This window comes from Helianthus annuus, chromosome 16 (assembly GCF_002127325.2).
Source record: "Helianthus annuus cultivar XRQ/B chromosome 16, HanXRQr2.0-SUNRISE, whole genome shotgun sequence".
NCBI lineage: Eukaryota > Viridiplantae > Streptophyta > Magnoliopsida > Asterales > Asteraceae > Helianthus > Helianthus annuus.
The window spans coordinates 68,409,508-68,426,192 of NC_035448.2; the positions used below are offsets into that span (position 1 = coordinate 68,409,508).

Genomic DNA, 16,685 nt, shown 5'->3' on the forward strand with positions numbered 1-16,685 from the left:
CCAAGGCACGGCCGTCCGTCTAATAGGAATTAGTACATGTAGGTCGTCACGCAGCAGGTTGAGTTGGGATCGACTATTTCACGAGACGCACTTCAGTGAGTTCATGTCACCCTTTTCTCTTAACTGTTTTCAGTTTTATAACTTCGGGGGTGAAATACATGTTACAATTATTCCTGCCGGTTCACCTGTCCCAGATTCCTTTGAGTCTGTGGCATCTGCGTCCTTACACACTCAGGGAGTGCAACATCACTCTCAAGACGCCGAACCAGACATGGCGTTATCAGTTGCATCTGCTCCAGCACACGAGTACGAGTTTGATCACGAGGTTGACGATGATTTTGATCTTGTCTTTCCCCCTGGTTTTGATCCTGACCAGGATATCGAGTTCATTCACCTGGACCAGCCCCTAGAGGCGCCTGTAGCCCCTATCGATCCTTTGTTTGATGATCCAGCCGATTTTGATATGGATTTTCTTGACCCGGAGCCTATCGTGGCCCCTGAGCCTGTAGCTGCTCCTGACCCTGCATTAGAGCATGACCCTGTTCATGATGGTGCACCAGCCATTGCACCCTTTGTTGATGATGTACCGGTTGCTGACGCTCCTGTTGATGCTCCACTCTTGATAGAGGATCCTATTGTTGCACCATTTCATGATCCTGTGCCGGTGCTGTTCGACCGTGCACTTTTTGCTACTCATGTGGATCCACGTTACGCCGACACCCGTAACGGGTGGATTGATGAAGATGACGATTACCCACCATTTGTGTTACCTGTTACACCTCCAGTATCCCCTGTTTCAGCACCCGTTTCAACACCCACTGATATCCCATTGTTTCCCCCACACACCACAGACGCACACCGCACTGATCTCCCTATTACGTTCCTTCAGGACATACCACCACCGCGTCCTGGAGAGGGGTCATCTAGGCAGCCACCCGTTTCTGCTCCACCCATGATGTCATCACCTTTTCCATTCGCATCTCAGTTTCCCACTGTTGCACCACCTACTGCACCATCTTTCACTCCATCGAGCGCGCCATTCTTATGGACTACGCCCCCTATCATGCCATTGTCTGATCCGTACCACCCATACCATGTTGGGTACTCTACGGAGGACATCCTTACTTCTCTGATGATACAGCAGGAGGCATTGACACGTCGTATTCAGGATTTAGAGAGAGCTCCACGTCCGTCCTGTCATTGCCAGACCCCGTTTGCAGCATCACACCCTCTGCGTCCACTTTCCCCCGACTCGGACGCTCGCTTTTCGACTTCTGAGCAGCAGATAGCATATTTGCTGCGCGTCTGTCGTGCTTTAGAGCAGGATTGGTTACACATGCGTCGCCTGTATTACTTTCATTTTCCTCCTCCTCCTCCGCCATCAGCATAGGCATTTTGATTCGATGCAGGTAGACTTTTGGTGAGAAGACCGCGATCGTGCCGACTATGCAGCTTTTTGAAGACCACATTTTGATGTCATGACTTTTGATATTTTGTATTTTGGTTGTTGTTGTAGCTGACTAGATAGTTCGGACAAGGGCGATGTGGCCCTTAGTCACTGTTGATGTACGATATAGTTATGAACTTGTAAACACTACATTGTGGTCTTGGTTTTTATAGTGCAATCGCAGTATTCTCATTAAATGCATTGTTGGATTATTTGTTTTAAATTTTTAACATGAGATGTTATGTGCTTGATTAATTCGTAACATGAGATGTTATGTGCTTGATGATGTTGTTACGTATACCATTTATTTATTATGACTTGACTAATGTGAAACATCTTTTAGAAGATGCCACCAAGACGTGATCCGCGCATGCCCACTAATGAGGCAGAACTCCAAGGAATCATTGTCGCCGCTATCGCGCAATATGCTGCTTCTCATGCACAAACAAGTGGAAATATCTCTCAAAACCACGGCAATAACAATCCACCCAATGGTAATGTTAAGTCGTTTGAGATATACTATGATACATTTGGATATTTTTAGCACGTTCCCTAATACCATTTGTAAATTCAAACGTATGTGCAGGGTGCACTGACAAGCAATTTCTCGATTGCAAGCCTGTGAATTTCGACGGCATAGGAGGTGCTGTTGCGTTTGTTAGATGGGCTGAGAAGACTGAGTCCGTTCTTAGAATGAGCAAGTGTGCTCCCGAGAAACAAGTGACCTACATCTCAGGGCTATCTCTGGATGGAGCCCTATCTTGGTGGAACCTGCAAGTGCAAACTCTTGGTGAAGCTGCTGCTTATGCGATGTCATGGAATGAGCTGAAGGAGCTCATGAAAAGGAAGTACTGCTCACGTGCTGAAATTCAGAAGCTGTAGACTGAGTTCTGGCACCTAAAAATGGAAGGTCCCAAGATTGCTGAGTATGTTCAGAGATTCCACGATTTGTCCCATGTAGTGCCATACATAGTCACACCGGAGTTCAAACGAATTGAGCGCTTTATCTGGGGATTGGCACCTCAGATCATGAGTATGGTTACTACTTCCAAGCCTGCAACAATCACAGAAGCCATAGATCTCAGCGTGGCTCTGACTGAGGAAGCTATTCGATTGAACAAGTTCTCGAATTCTGAACGAAAGAAAAAAGAGACTCATGTGGAGTCGTCTGGTGAAAATAAAAGGAAATTTTCGAACTTCAAGCAAGGTACAAGCAATGTGAACAAGAAGGGTGAATCAAGCACACCGGCCAGAGCTGCAACCGGTGTTGAGAACAAAGGAAAGGGTTACATGGGCACTCTGCCCAAGTGAGGATTATGCCAGTATCATCATGCTGGTCAGTGCAGAAATAGAAAATGTGAAACTTGTGGGAAAATTGGCAACTTGAAGAATACTTGCTGGGTTGGTTCCGGCCAGGGTGGCCAAAGGGGTTTTGGTAAGAACAACCGCGGTGGTAATGGAAACCGACCGCAAGGGAATAATGGAGGAAATGGTAATCGTGGGAACGTTGTAAATCAAGCTGGGAATGGGAATCGCAACCAGAACAACACTCAAGCTGGAAACAGAGGTGGTAATGGTCAAGGACCCGGACGTTTTAATTGCGGAGAAGTTGGGCACTTTAAGAAGGAATGCCCAAAGCTGAACCAAGCCCGTGGAAGAGTGTTTAACATAGGAACAAGGGAAGCGTGCCAGGATCCCAACGTTGTCACTGGTACATTCCTTATGAGTTAATGCTTTGCATCTGTTCTGTTTGATACTGGTGCTGACTATAGCTTTATATCGTTAGAATTTAAGAGAATGCTTGGGTTAACTGCTAGTAAGTTAGATATTCCGTATTTAATTGAACTGGCTAATGGGAAGCTAGTTGAGGCGAATGAAGTTGTTAGAGGATGTGTAATTGAATTGGGAGAACGCGAGTTTACTTTGGATCTACTACCAGTCAAGTTGGGAAGCTTCGACGTGGTAGTAGGGATGGATTGGTTGTCAAGCAACAAAGCCGAGATTATTTGTCACGAAAAGACCATTCGCATCCCAGTAGAAGATGGAGAGACGATCGTGGTTCACGTAGAGAAGCGCGATACGCCCTTGAGAATCATCAGCTGTCTGAAAGCTCGAAAGTGTTTATAGAAGGGATGTGTTAAAGGAATATCCCAGTGGTAAAGGAATAAAGAAGCTGCTGAGCCGAAGATTGAAGACATCCCAGTGGTAAAGGAATATCATGAAGTCTTTCCAGAAGACTTGCCAGGATTGCCACCTCAGAGACAAGTCGAGTTCCACATTGACTTAGTTCCAGGCGCGACGCCTGTGGCTAAGGCACCTTATCGACTTGCACCTTCAGAGATGCAGGAGTTTTCGACGCAACTCAAGGAGCTGTTAGACAAAGGATTTATCAGACCAAGCTTCTCGCCTTGGGGAGCTCCAATTTTGTTTGTTAAGAAGAAGGATGGTAGCTTTCGTATGTGTATCGATTATCGGGAATTGAACAACTTGACTATCAAGAATAGGTATCCCCTGCCGAGAATTGATGACCTATTCGATCAGCTTCAAGGTTCAAGTTACTACTCAAAGATCGATTTGCGATCAGGTTATCATCAGCTAAGAATACAAGAGGAAAGTATTCCCAAGGCTGCTTTTAGAACTCGTTATGGACATTACGAGTTTCTAGTGATGCCGTTTGGGTTGACAAACGCGCCAGCTATTTTCATGGATTTGATGAACAGAGTTTGTAAGCCATATCTCGACAAGTTCTTGATCGTATTCATTGATGATATTTTGATCTACTCGAAGACGAAGGACGAGCACGAACAACATCTAAGAGCTATTTTGGAGTTACTTAAAAAGGAACAGTTGTACGCCAAGTTCTCGAAGTGCAAGTTCTGGTTACGTGAAGTCCAATTTCTTGGACATGTGGTTAACGGAGATGGAATCCACGTAGATCCAACAAAGATCGAAGCTATAAAGAACTGGGAGACTCTAAAGACGCCAACCGAAATTCGACAATTCTTAGGCTTGGCTGGTTATTATCGAAGGTTCATTGAGGATTTCTCAAAAATCGCTCAACCTTTGACTTCCCTCACGCAGAAGGATAAGAAGTTTGATTGGGGAATCAAACAGGAGGAAGCATTTCAATTGTTGAAGGACAAGCTTTGCAATGCGCCGATCTTATCACTACCCGAAGGAACTGATGATTTTGTGGTATATTGTGACACCTCGCGTCAAGGTTTGGGTTGCGTGTTGATTCAACGACAGAAAGTTATAGCATACGCGTCACGCCAATTGAAGGTTCATGAGAAGAATTATACCACGCACGACTTGGAGTTAGGCACAGTGGTATTTGCGTTAAAGATCTGGCGACATTATTTGTATGGTACACGATGTACAATCTTCACTGATCACAAGAGCCTGCAACACATATTTGACCAGAAGGAACTAAACATGAGACAAAGACGCTGGGTTGAACTGTTGAACGATTACGACTGCGAAATTAAGTATCATCCAGGGAAGGCGAATGCGGTCGCCGATGCCCTAAGTCGAAAGGAAAGGATCAAGCCCATAAGGGTTAGGGCTCTAGAGATGATTGTCCAGACAGATCTCTCACTGCGCATTCGTGCCGCGCAGAGAGAAGCTCTCAAGGAAACAAACATTGAAGAGGAATATCTCCGTGGGATGGAGAAACAGTTGGTACCAAACGAGGAAGGAACTTTATGTTTCATGAGACGAATTTGGGTTCCTCTGTTTGGTGGTTTGAGAAAGGTTATTTTCGATGAAGCTCACAAGTCACGGTACTCTATCCATCAAGGAGCGGATAAGATGTACCAAGATCTTAAGGATTTCTACTGGTGGCCTAGGATGAAAGGCGATGTTGCAGTTTATGTTAGCAAGTGTTTAACGTGCGCCAAGGTCAAAGAAGAATACCAGAAGCCTTCAGGACTTCTGCAGCAACCTGAAATACCCAAATGGAAATGGGAACAGATTTCAATGGATTTCATCATGAAGCTGCCAATAACGCCCAAAGGTCACGATACTATTTGGGTAATAGTAGACCGGTTAACAAAATATGCGCATTTTTTGCCAATCAGGGAAAAAGATAACACGAGCAAACTTGCTGAGATATACATGAGAGAGATTGTTGCACGACATGGAGTGCCTCTCTCAATCATCTCTGATCGAGACGGAAGATTTGTGTCAAGAATTTTGCAATCCTTTCAGGAAGCATTCGGATCTCAGTTGAACCTGAGTATAACTTTTCACCCACAAACGGATGGACAGAGCGAACGAACGATTCAGACTTTAGAAGACATGCTGAGAGCTTGCGTAATGGATTTAGGTGGAAGTTGGGACACTCACCTACCATTGTTCGAATTTTCATACAACAACAGTTATCACGCGAGTATTCAAGCCGCACCGTTCGAAGCTCTTTACGGACGCAAATGTCGATCATCGATTTGCTGGGCTGACGCAGGTGATAGACAATTAGTTGGTCCGGAAGTGGTCCAGGAAACTACAGACAAGAATGCACAGATCCGAGAACGCATCAAGGCGGCTCGCGATCGACAAAAGTGTTATGTGGATCGAAGAAGGAAACCTCTGGAATTTGAGGTAGGAGACATGGTTTTGCTGAAGGTTTCACCCTGGAAGGGTGTGGCACGCTTCGGAAAGCGTGGAAAGTGAAATCCGCGATACATTGGTCCCTTCAAGATTTTGAAGAGGGTTGGTTTAGTAGCATACAAGTTGGACTTACCTGCCGAACTTAACGGTGTTCATGATACATTCCATGTATCAAACCTGAAGAATAGTCCAACACAAGAAACTGTTGTCATTCCTGCTGACGAAATTCATATTGATGACACGCTCCACTTTCTTGAAGAACCCGTTGAGGTTATTGATTGGATGGTGAACAAAACACGCAGGAGCAGTGTCAAACTCGTCAAAGTTCGTTGGAATGCAAGACATGGTCTAGAATACACATGGGAACGTGAGGATCGTATGAAAGAAAAGTACCCCATCTATTTCCTAAGACCCCTGCAATTAGAAGCAGAGCCTAAAATTTCGGGACGAAATTTTCTTAACGGGGGGAGAATGTGACAACCCTCACAAATCCAGGTATCCGTACAGATTAATAAATATTTAATTAGTGTTGTGCTTGATTACAACTATGAATAAACTGCCTTCTGTTTTCTGATACATACATACTCATGCATCATACTTTATTACTGTCACTCCATTTATTATACACAAACAATAGTGACAAACTCGATGCACAAAAGCACAGTTAGCACAGTGAGCGGATAACCCAGTAAACATGCTGACATTGCCAACACCAGACAGACATTGTTTTGAGGCCGGTATGAGCCAGGAATTGATTACTACACTAGTAGGGAGTGTAGGGAGGTGAGGACCATAAAACCGCGTCACTAGGTGATAGTTATAGTGACCGAAAGTGCCTAAAACATACTTAAAGTGCAGAATTCTGCACTAAACACCAAAATTCAGCATTTAACAATGCTAGTAAAGTGCAAAAACTTGGCAAAATAGTCCTAGATATTTTCCAAAGTGTTGGGAATTTATAGTGTTACTAAAAACAACATAAAAGACACTAAAAGCTTTATTTAGCACTTTAACGGATCAACATCCAACCGAATAACCGGACTTTACCCGGGACATAAAAATATTGCCAAATACATTGTTTCTACTTTTCTGAGCTAGTTAGGGTCCCCAAACACCGTAACACACATTATATTAAATAACACATAACAACACTCTAACTAAACACTTACATCCTAACTAAATAAGTAACCAAGGATCACCACCTAACCCCATACCCCCCCTCCATTCGACGGTCACAAGGGGTGACCCACCCCTTGCCTTATTTTTTATTATTATAATGGGTAATGTTGGGCAATTAGAGACATAAGACATGTTGGTTAATAGGAAACTTGGATTATAAATTAGCACAAGGGACTTGAACTTCATTTCACAAACAAACCAACAACTCATCTTCTTCCTCTCTTCTCTTGTGTTCGGCCGAGACCAAGCACACTACCATCACCACTTTCAAGCTTTCATCCAAGTAATTTTCATACACTCAAAGGTGCAAGAGGTCATACAAACAAGCTTGTTGCACTCGGAAGTTCAAGAACCACTCTAGTTTTCTTTTATCCACCACTTTTACGCTTTGTTTCTCCCCTAGCCTTGTGCTAGTGGTAAGTATTCTAAAACATCATCTTGTTCTTGATTTTAGTGGTTAATAGATGGTTGAATGATAAAATGATAAGAAACACTAATGAACATAATCTAAAGTCTTGAACATAAGTGTTAAAGGGTGGATAAAGAGAAGATATATGGGTAAATCATATAGATCTTGTGTAGTTATGATTATTTGATGTTGTTGTTAGTATAAGTAGGATGGATCATCATCTAGACATACTAGATCATGTTCAAGAACATGAGCTAGTAGGATGTAAATACTCTAAATATGAAGGATGATGAAACCATCCACCCATGAACTTGAAACTTGAATAAACATAATTTTTCTTGAAAAATAAGGTTACAAACTTGTAGATCTAAAGATCTACAAGTGGTTTTTCGGAAGAACCAAGTGAAAGATACTAGTTTTGTTAAAACCCGGATATTTTATGAACTAAAAACATTCTTGGTAAATAAACAAGTGTATGAACACTTGCGTAACGAGGAAATTTAACAAGGAAATATTTTTGTAAATCATGACTAGAAGTTGTGAAACTTCAAATTCTTTAAAAATAAAGTTTTCAAGAAACTAATCTTATTCTTAAAGATAAAAAGACCTACTAAGTGTGTTAGTGATTTACTACATATTTTTACAAAACCTTCAAGTTCATGAGTTTATGATTTGGGTTTATTTTGTCAACATAAAGATTGTATGTTGTTGATTATTGATTGTTTGAATGATTTCTCAAAAGAAAATGATATGCTAAAAGCATGGACACCTCCATTTACAGAGGAAACTCTGGCGAAATTTTTCCAGAAATATAACACTTAGAAATATTTTCTAACAAATATTTACAAATATATTTTTAACTTGGTTTTCAAAATAAACTTCGCCATGACTTTTATTTCAAAAATTACCAAGTATCAGAGGTGGATTTTCGTAAATAAAACTTGATAAATGTATATTTAGAATATATATTTTATAATAAAACGCTTGTGTGATTATGTGATTATTTTGTGAACTAGATATATATTATTTTTAGGATGAAAATAATATAACTTGAAAACACCATGAAATTTCGACTCCAAAATAATACCAACGCTCTCACAAAATAATTATTTAAGATGTACAAGTATTGTTATTACAACGCGACACGTTAAAAATGTAACTTATGTATTTTTCAGAAAATACTCCTATTTGTACATTTTTGGTGAAATATTATTTTGGAAAAATTTATGAAATAAAATATAATAATTTTGGGAAAAATATATAATTTGGAATTAAAGTATTTTTGACAAGTGATTAAAATATATTTTTCAAGTGAGACTTAAAAATATATTTTCAGAATTATAAAGCACACATGTATTATTACCCCCATCCTTGGGAAGGAATATACTTATAAAATAAATAAGAAGTGTGAATACAGAATAGTTACCTAACTATTTCTCCAAAAACGTTAAACCTTAAGCCAAGGCACGACCGTCTGTCTAATAGGAATTAGTACGTGTAGGTCGTCACGTAGCAGGTTGAGTTGGGATCGACTATTTCACGAGACGCACTTCAGTGAGTTCATGTCCCCCTTTTCTCTTAACTGTTTTCAGTTTTATAACTTCGGGGGTGAAATACATGTTACAATTATTTAGGACATTTTTATACATGGTATGGTTAGCTTAAGGAGGGTTGGGACGTTCAGATCATGTGAGTGGTGGGTACAACACTTAAAGCCATTAATCCTCGTTGTTAGGACCGAGGGACATAAGAGTGATAGATCTATTTGGGTGTAGCGAGCCCACACCCGTGAGGTCAGGGTGACCCATAGAGGTGACTATGTCTTACAGCCGAGGCACGGTACAAATTTGCTAGGTTTGAGTTTTCCTGCATCACTTCACACATACCAGTGGCTTTGCAACCCAGTGGTGATCTCTTTTCCTTAGTTGCTACATACTAGGAATATTTAAACATTGGGACGTACTTTAACGATTTATAAACATACTCACTTTTACATGAACTCGCTCAACTTTTTGTTGATTTTTCAAACTGCATGTATTTCAGGAAATTAGTGGATCTGGCAAGGTATGCTATGTCGTCAAGCTGCGTAGGAGAAATGATGTCATCCGAGTTTAGGGATTGTGACTTTTGCCTGGACGAGTCACTAGTCTTAAACTGTGTTTTTAATTCATGTCATTCGTTATGTTGTTGAACATGTTGTCTTTATGTCATGGTTGTATTCGGTTTGTCGTGTCAACTTTTAAAACAATGTTGTCGTATTTTACTTTTTAAAACTTGTTTAATGGATGAACATCATATGTTTTAATTCATATAGCATGGTTGTGATTATGCTAAGGTATTAAGAAGTCACACTAAATAAACCCACGTTTCCGCAAAAGCCAGGGTGTGACGGTCTAAGTATATAAAAATATATTTTTATACATCTCTATTTGTGTCACCCTAACCCCGTGTAGCAAATATATTACAATTCACGCGTCAAAAACTTTAAATAATAACTTGTATATATATCTAAATGTATTTATAGTATTGCATACATAATAATACTATAAGAAAGATTTTCAAGTAGTTTGACTATCACCAACGTGCATGTCTGGTTAGCTCGTGTGTCACCCAGTAATTTCTAGAAATACCAGATGAAAAAAATTTGTGACAAGAATGGATATTGTTATGCATATGACGGCCTAATTAAAAAAAATAAGTCTAAAACATTAGATCAAGATGTGTGCAAGATTCGGGTTTGTATGGGTGGTAGCTTGAAATTTTGGGTTGTCACAGTGTCCCACTTAATATATTTAATAATTAATTAAGAGTTAATTAATTTTCTATGCATTACTTGTTTTTTTATTTGTAAGAAAAAGAGTATTTTTGCTATTGAGACACATTTAATTGAAAAAACTAACAGTTGTTTAATGTGAGAAGCATCTTAATTATAAAAGGCACCATCTTTCTAAGAGTTAAATGTCTGGATAGTCCCTATGGTTTGCTCTTTTTTCATCTTTAGCCCCTAACTTTCTAAAATTACAGCTATAGTCCCTAACTTTTCAATTTTCATTCCGGATAATGTAACGCCTCGTATTTGAAACTTACCTTAATTAGAAAGATTGTTTACACTCCTATTTTTTATAACTTATATCCGTAACGTATTCATATTGCATTTCGGTTTTGTAATTCGTATGATCGTAATAAAATTTCCTTTTTCATACCAATTCGTACCTTGCCTACTTGCTCATACTTGTGCATTCAAGCTCATTTAAACCCTTGTTATGTTATACACGAGTCTCGTAAACATATGTACAACTTACAAGCAAACGTCGTGTACACATGATCCCTACGTATCACACACATGCTCATACTCCTTTGACACGTACTTCCATGTTTCGGTTAAATGAAATACCTTGGTTTATACCAAATTACATGATAATTATACTTGAATTATCATAAAGCACCTTATAATAGACAACAAACCAAAGTCTAGGGATCAAAAATGGAAAAAATCAAATAATTTCCCAGCTGCATAGCGTCGCCACCAGCGACGGGTGGAGGAGGATTCCTCCATGGGCCGCCACAGGTGTCACACCCCAACCGATGGCGGAAACAACGGGGCGCGGCACTGAGCGAAACAGATTGTCCAAGAGAATCCATAACACTATTAGTGAGAATATGTTTAACGTTCATTTCCATACCATAAACATATAAAGCATAAATAGTTATTATAGACATTGTTCTCAAAGAGAAATAATTGTTCTGACAACTTAGATTTTATTTAGTTTGTTTCTAGACTCCCCTAGTTTGATTCCACAAAGTCCAGCAAAACATAGCATCCTAAACACATGTCACATACGTTAAAATAGAGTCAATACACATAGTGTAAAGGTGAGCATACAAGTTTAATAGCATATAGTAGCGAAAAGCGATTTACGCATAGCAGCATGGAACACGTAGAAATGTGAAGCAAGTAAGCTATCGACAATGACATATGCACAGACATGACTGCGAGTTGTTGAATGCGCAACACATTATCACCACTGTGACCATGTGAAGTAAAGCCCTTAGTAACCCCTGTCCACGACAGGTGCTGAGTCCAAACTATAGTACTATCATTGCTAAGGTGTCAGGCAACACTCACTGTGTAAACATAACATACAAGTATTCATCGAATAACACGTATAACATGCGAGGGCGGTTAGCTTATAAAAAGTGTTTGCGTTGTGTGATCTATGTGATTTTATATAGGTAACGTATGTAACACCCAAAAGTACGTTAAGCAAAAAGGGGTCAAGTATACTCACAGAGCGTGTTTAGTAAACAAACACAATCTTGGATTGAAGGGAGCACTTGAGAGATTAGCCTGATCAGAGAAGGATAGTGTAAGCGTTGAACAACATGTTAAACAGTGTGTCGAGTGAGATGAGGAACGGATGGTGGTTCAGTCGGATGACCGTCCGGACGGATGGTCATCTGGACGGATGACCATTTGGTCGGTTGGTCATTCGACTGAAGGAGTGTGTTTGTGAAATGTTGAACTTTTGAAGTTTTTGTTGTAGTATAATTCAAGTCATTCGATTGAAAAGCTGGTATTCTTTGAAGTTTTGGAAATTCTTAAGTGTTTGAACTTACCAGTCACCTGGTCGAGCAGTCGTTCGATCGGATGGTCATCTGATCGGACGGCTATTCGATCGGTGATCTGATGTTTTGCAAATCTGTAAAATCAACTAAGTTGAAAAGTCTTGCGGTTTAACGGAGACGACATGACGATGTATTAAACAACGGGAATCACACCAAGTCCAGCTCAATCGATCGGATGGGAACCACCCCATTCGATCAGACTCAACTGTTCAAGACGGAGTTCCATGTTCAACCCGTGAATCGGTCGTCTCTTCGGTAGAAATCCATTCTCAGACCGGCTCTTCGCTAGAGGACGAGTAGAAGGCCAGAACGAGTCCAGATTCTACCGGTTTGGAGTAAAAAGTTAAAGGATGTTGAAGAAAAGTTTGAAACATTTTGAAAATGTTTAGATCTAGTTGAATTTAGTGTAAAAACATGTGGAAATCCTTTAGATCCGAACCGTTCTTGATGAGATGAGGTCACACTTTAGTGTTCATGTGAACCCATGGTGACGTCACCCTAGAACAGCCCCAAATCAGATGATTTCACGGTGAAAATATAAGATTTGATGGAGAAGATGATGAGAAAGTGTGTGATGAAGATGGGAGTACAAGATTTAGGAAGAAAACTTACAAGAATCCTGAGAAATCGAGAGAAAAGAGCTTGAGAGTGCATGGGTCGAACGGAGTTGTCACATCAATGAACAGTTGATGTGACAGGAGGGGTATTTATAGGTGAAGGGTGAAAGGCGGCAGAGGGTTAAGCGAGTCGGACAGCCGTTCGATCGGACGACCATCCGATCGGATGATCATCCGGTCAGATGTCCATTCGATCGTATGGTCATTCGATCGGATGGCTGGTGAGGGCTAGTTTTCTGACTTTCGTTTCGTGCGTTGAGCGTTGCGTTGCGTTTAGGTGATTTGCAAGTAAGTGATGCGATAGTATTAAACAATAGTTACACAAATAACATAACACATAAAGTGCATGAAAGTAAATCTTAATTTCGAGTTTGCGATGAGATTTTGTTGCGATAGAGTTGCGATTGTGTTTGCAAATAATCATTCCAAAATACATATAAGGCACACACAAGTAAGCACATAAGAACACACACACATAGAATAATGTCACTAACTGCGTTTCGAGTTGCGATGCGATCGTGATGTGATAGCATTTAGACTAACATGCGATGCGATAAAATGCGTTAATGCGTTAAATGCGGTAAACGCGTTTCGTTATAAAACGTGTTGTAAAACTCTTAGTTTAAAATACCGTTACCATACATATCGTCAATTGAGTCTCGAGAGTACAAGGCAATAATTAAGCAAGAAATGTCAGATCTGAGTAACGACCTGACTTTGACTTTGACTTTGACTTGTACTTTGACTTTGACTTGAAAAGTCGGGTTGTTACAACAGGCACCAATCCGCAGATTATTATTTCCAGCCCAACTATTGGTCATTTGTGTGTTTCTTTATTTATTGTGTTTCTTGCATTGAAGACCCCAAACCCTAAGCTCAACTATAAAACCAAGCCTCCCAACACTCATTTTCACTTTTCCAACTCATGTACACTCTCAGAACACTCTCAAATCAGTTGCAAATACTAGTTTTGGCAGATTTCTCTAAGTGCCAAGATGAAAACCAAGGTGAAACATCACCATATTGAGGTCCAACTTTCTATTTTGGAAGAAAACTTATTAAAAATTACTTTAAACTTATGTTTATTCATACAAACCAGTGTCCTTATGCTCCTAATCAAGTCTATGATTAGTGTGCTTATTAACATGGTTGTTACATACAAATTGGAGGTGTTTAATCCCTCTAAACTTTCTGTTTTTAAAAGGGTTTTAACCCACATGTGTTGAACAAGACTTGAGCTTGTATAGTGTGATTACTTGGAAAGCTTTGGTTATCCTACTTCCAATCCACACCTCACTTGATGATTTCCATTAGTATAGTGTTTATATTTCATTCCTTATTGTATTCATAGCCATCCTTGTTGTTCTTGTAACAACTTGTGCGTTGGTGAAATCTATGAAAGAGGTCTTAAAATGGAAGGTTATCCTCCTACCTCCTTGCATGACTTATATGAGATTCTTGTAATATATGTTGGACTAAAGTTGTATAATGTACCATATAGAATATATAGAACATATATCTATACACTATATATAAGCATTTCCCATGTACAAAATAGTAAATTAACACTCATTTTTTTAAGATGGCAGACTAAAAGTCTTAGAAAAAACCCACTAATTTTACAATTTTCTTCCAACTCTACCATGCTCTCCATACATCCCCTATCAGATATCAAATCGCATAAGGAATTCGATGAATTAGGTTTTAATGAATGTGGCACATTGAATCACGAAATCAAACGTTTCATCGGTTATGGCAACGGAATCATTCTTCATTGACGATGAATTGAAACCTGGAGCAATTAATGGAAACCACTAGCAGCAAACTAAGGATTGGAAATTGATTACATGCCTACAATTCTTTAATATATAAGGAACGACCATTCTTTCTCTCTCTCTGTGTAACTGAAAATTGAAACCCTAACAGCCGAATATATTGAAAATTGAAACCCTAACAGCACTGGGATCTACATAAAGAGAAGGGAGAGATCGTAGACCTCTGGCGACCGATGATTTTTCCGATCATTGGGATTTGGCATGAGCACGAAGATGATGTCGGAACAATGATTTAGACGGCAGTGTGATCATTGGTAAGGTTTCATGGGATTTTTTAGCGGTATGTATCTACTGCCTCCGTTCAGACGAAATTGAAGGGTCCTTCCACATCCCCTCATTTCCCTGGGTTTTAATTCCTATTTGGATTCCAAAATTGAAGCGTGTGTGATTAGGGCTTAGGGGGCACTGGTGGTTCGCATGAAAACTCAGTCAATCGAATTCAGGTAACCTTCCTCACATCTAATCTGTTTTTTTAATTGTTAGTACGACTGATCAAGATGATTAGTGATCGAGTTCATGGGTTCAGGTTGCATGAATGGATACCGGGTGTGGCATGAATGGATGCTAATAACCCGAGACTTTATCGAATCAGGTAGCCTTCCTCACATCTAATATGTATTCTTAAATGTTAGTACGACTGATCAAGAGGATTTGTGATCGAGTTCTAGGGTTTTGAACAATGTACACATCGAAGGTTAAATATTTTCATTGATTGATATATTGAGTATGTGTGTCTGTAATTTGTGGAATGTGTTTAAACTTGAATATGTATTTGAATCAAAATTGAGTTCTGATGTTAGTTTTCAAATTATAGTTACGCAAGGGCATTTTTTTGACATTGGATGCATCAGCACAGAAGACAATTGGTTTGTGCTTAGCTTATAAGGCGATCATGTTGGCCTTGCTACAAAAGAAGTGGTAAACACACACTTCAAGCTTATAGAGTGGTTGTTTAATTGATATATTTAAACATTGAATCTGTTTAATAAAAGTGTTGTTAATTAATCATTAGTTGACTCCAAAATAGAGGGGGGTATCATTGCTGCTGGTAGGCTTCTTCTAGAAAGGGGAGCAAATGTAAACAAGCGCACCCACCACAACGAGCGGTTCGGGCTTCGATCAAAGTTGGGCAACAGAAAATGAGCTTCTATTTTGGCTATTAAGGAGTCTTGCAAGTAATTCTTTTTTTTTTTTTGTCTTTATTATTTCAGCTTATTTTAACTGTTGATGAGTTATTGAAATATTTAATGGAGGTGACAAGGGACCACCAGCCACTACATCATATCTTTTGTTCTTAGTTCTTATATAGGGTTTTACTCCTATGGTGTATGTTATGAAACTAACGTGACCTGCCCAAAGTTACATATCTTTACCTGAGTTTTGTTTTGACCCATTACACAAACTGGCTTCTTTACTTTATGTGTCTGTTTGTGATTGAGCCGGTGAAGCAAGTGAGGAAAGCAGCATCCATGTTAAGGGAAAGGATGCTGGAAGCCTATTAGTAAATGCATATGCTTGGTGGACTTCTTTTACTTCGTGCTTACATATTGTGTAATAAGCCAACTGAAACAAAAATGGTTATCTTGAGTTTTCAAATCTGGTAAGTAGGAGGTTTTATACACCATTGTGGTTCTTACAAGTAGGCTTTTTTCTACGAAAAATGGATACTTGTGCACCAACTCACATTGGTTGGTGGTGCGTGGCTTAGCCCCAACATATTAATCTTCTAACAAATTCGAAGCCTCATAGGTTGGGGTTGACTGATCTATATTGTATGCAAGTTTTGAGCTGTCTGTAGGCATGAATACCTTCAATATGTTTCGAGTCCAGTGGGTCCTATGTCTAGAAATGTAATTTCACCCACAATTTTTAAGACGTCATTCCAAACATCATCTTGTGTTTCCCTAATTTTACACCCCCTCTCCCAAATCTGCCCCATTCAGTGCAATCTCAATGTTTCCTTC

At 39.7% G+C, this 16,685-nt stretch overlaps 1 protein-coding gene across 1 annotated transcript; it reads left to right on the plus strand.

Annotated features, from left to right (window-relative positions):
• Positions 1 to 271: 271 nt before the first annotated feature.
• Positions 272 to 1,520, plus strand: LOC110876864 (proline-rich protein 36-like). Its single transcript, XM_022125024.1, has 2 exons — positions 272 to 1,101; positions 1,517 to 1,520. Exons 1-2 carry the CDS (start codon positions 272 to 274, stop codon positions 1,518 to 1,520), a joined length of 834 nt encoding a protein of 277 aa, XP_021980716.1.
• Positions 1,521 to 16,685: the final 15,165 nt, after the last annotated feature.

Bases quoted from the DNA above. Each gene is read 5' to 3' on its own strand.
- LOC110876864 (XM_022125024.1), top strand. From the start codon at position 272: ATGGCGTTATCAGTTGCATCTGCTCCAGCACACGAGTACGAGTTTGAT.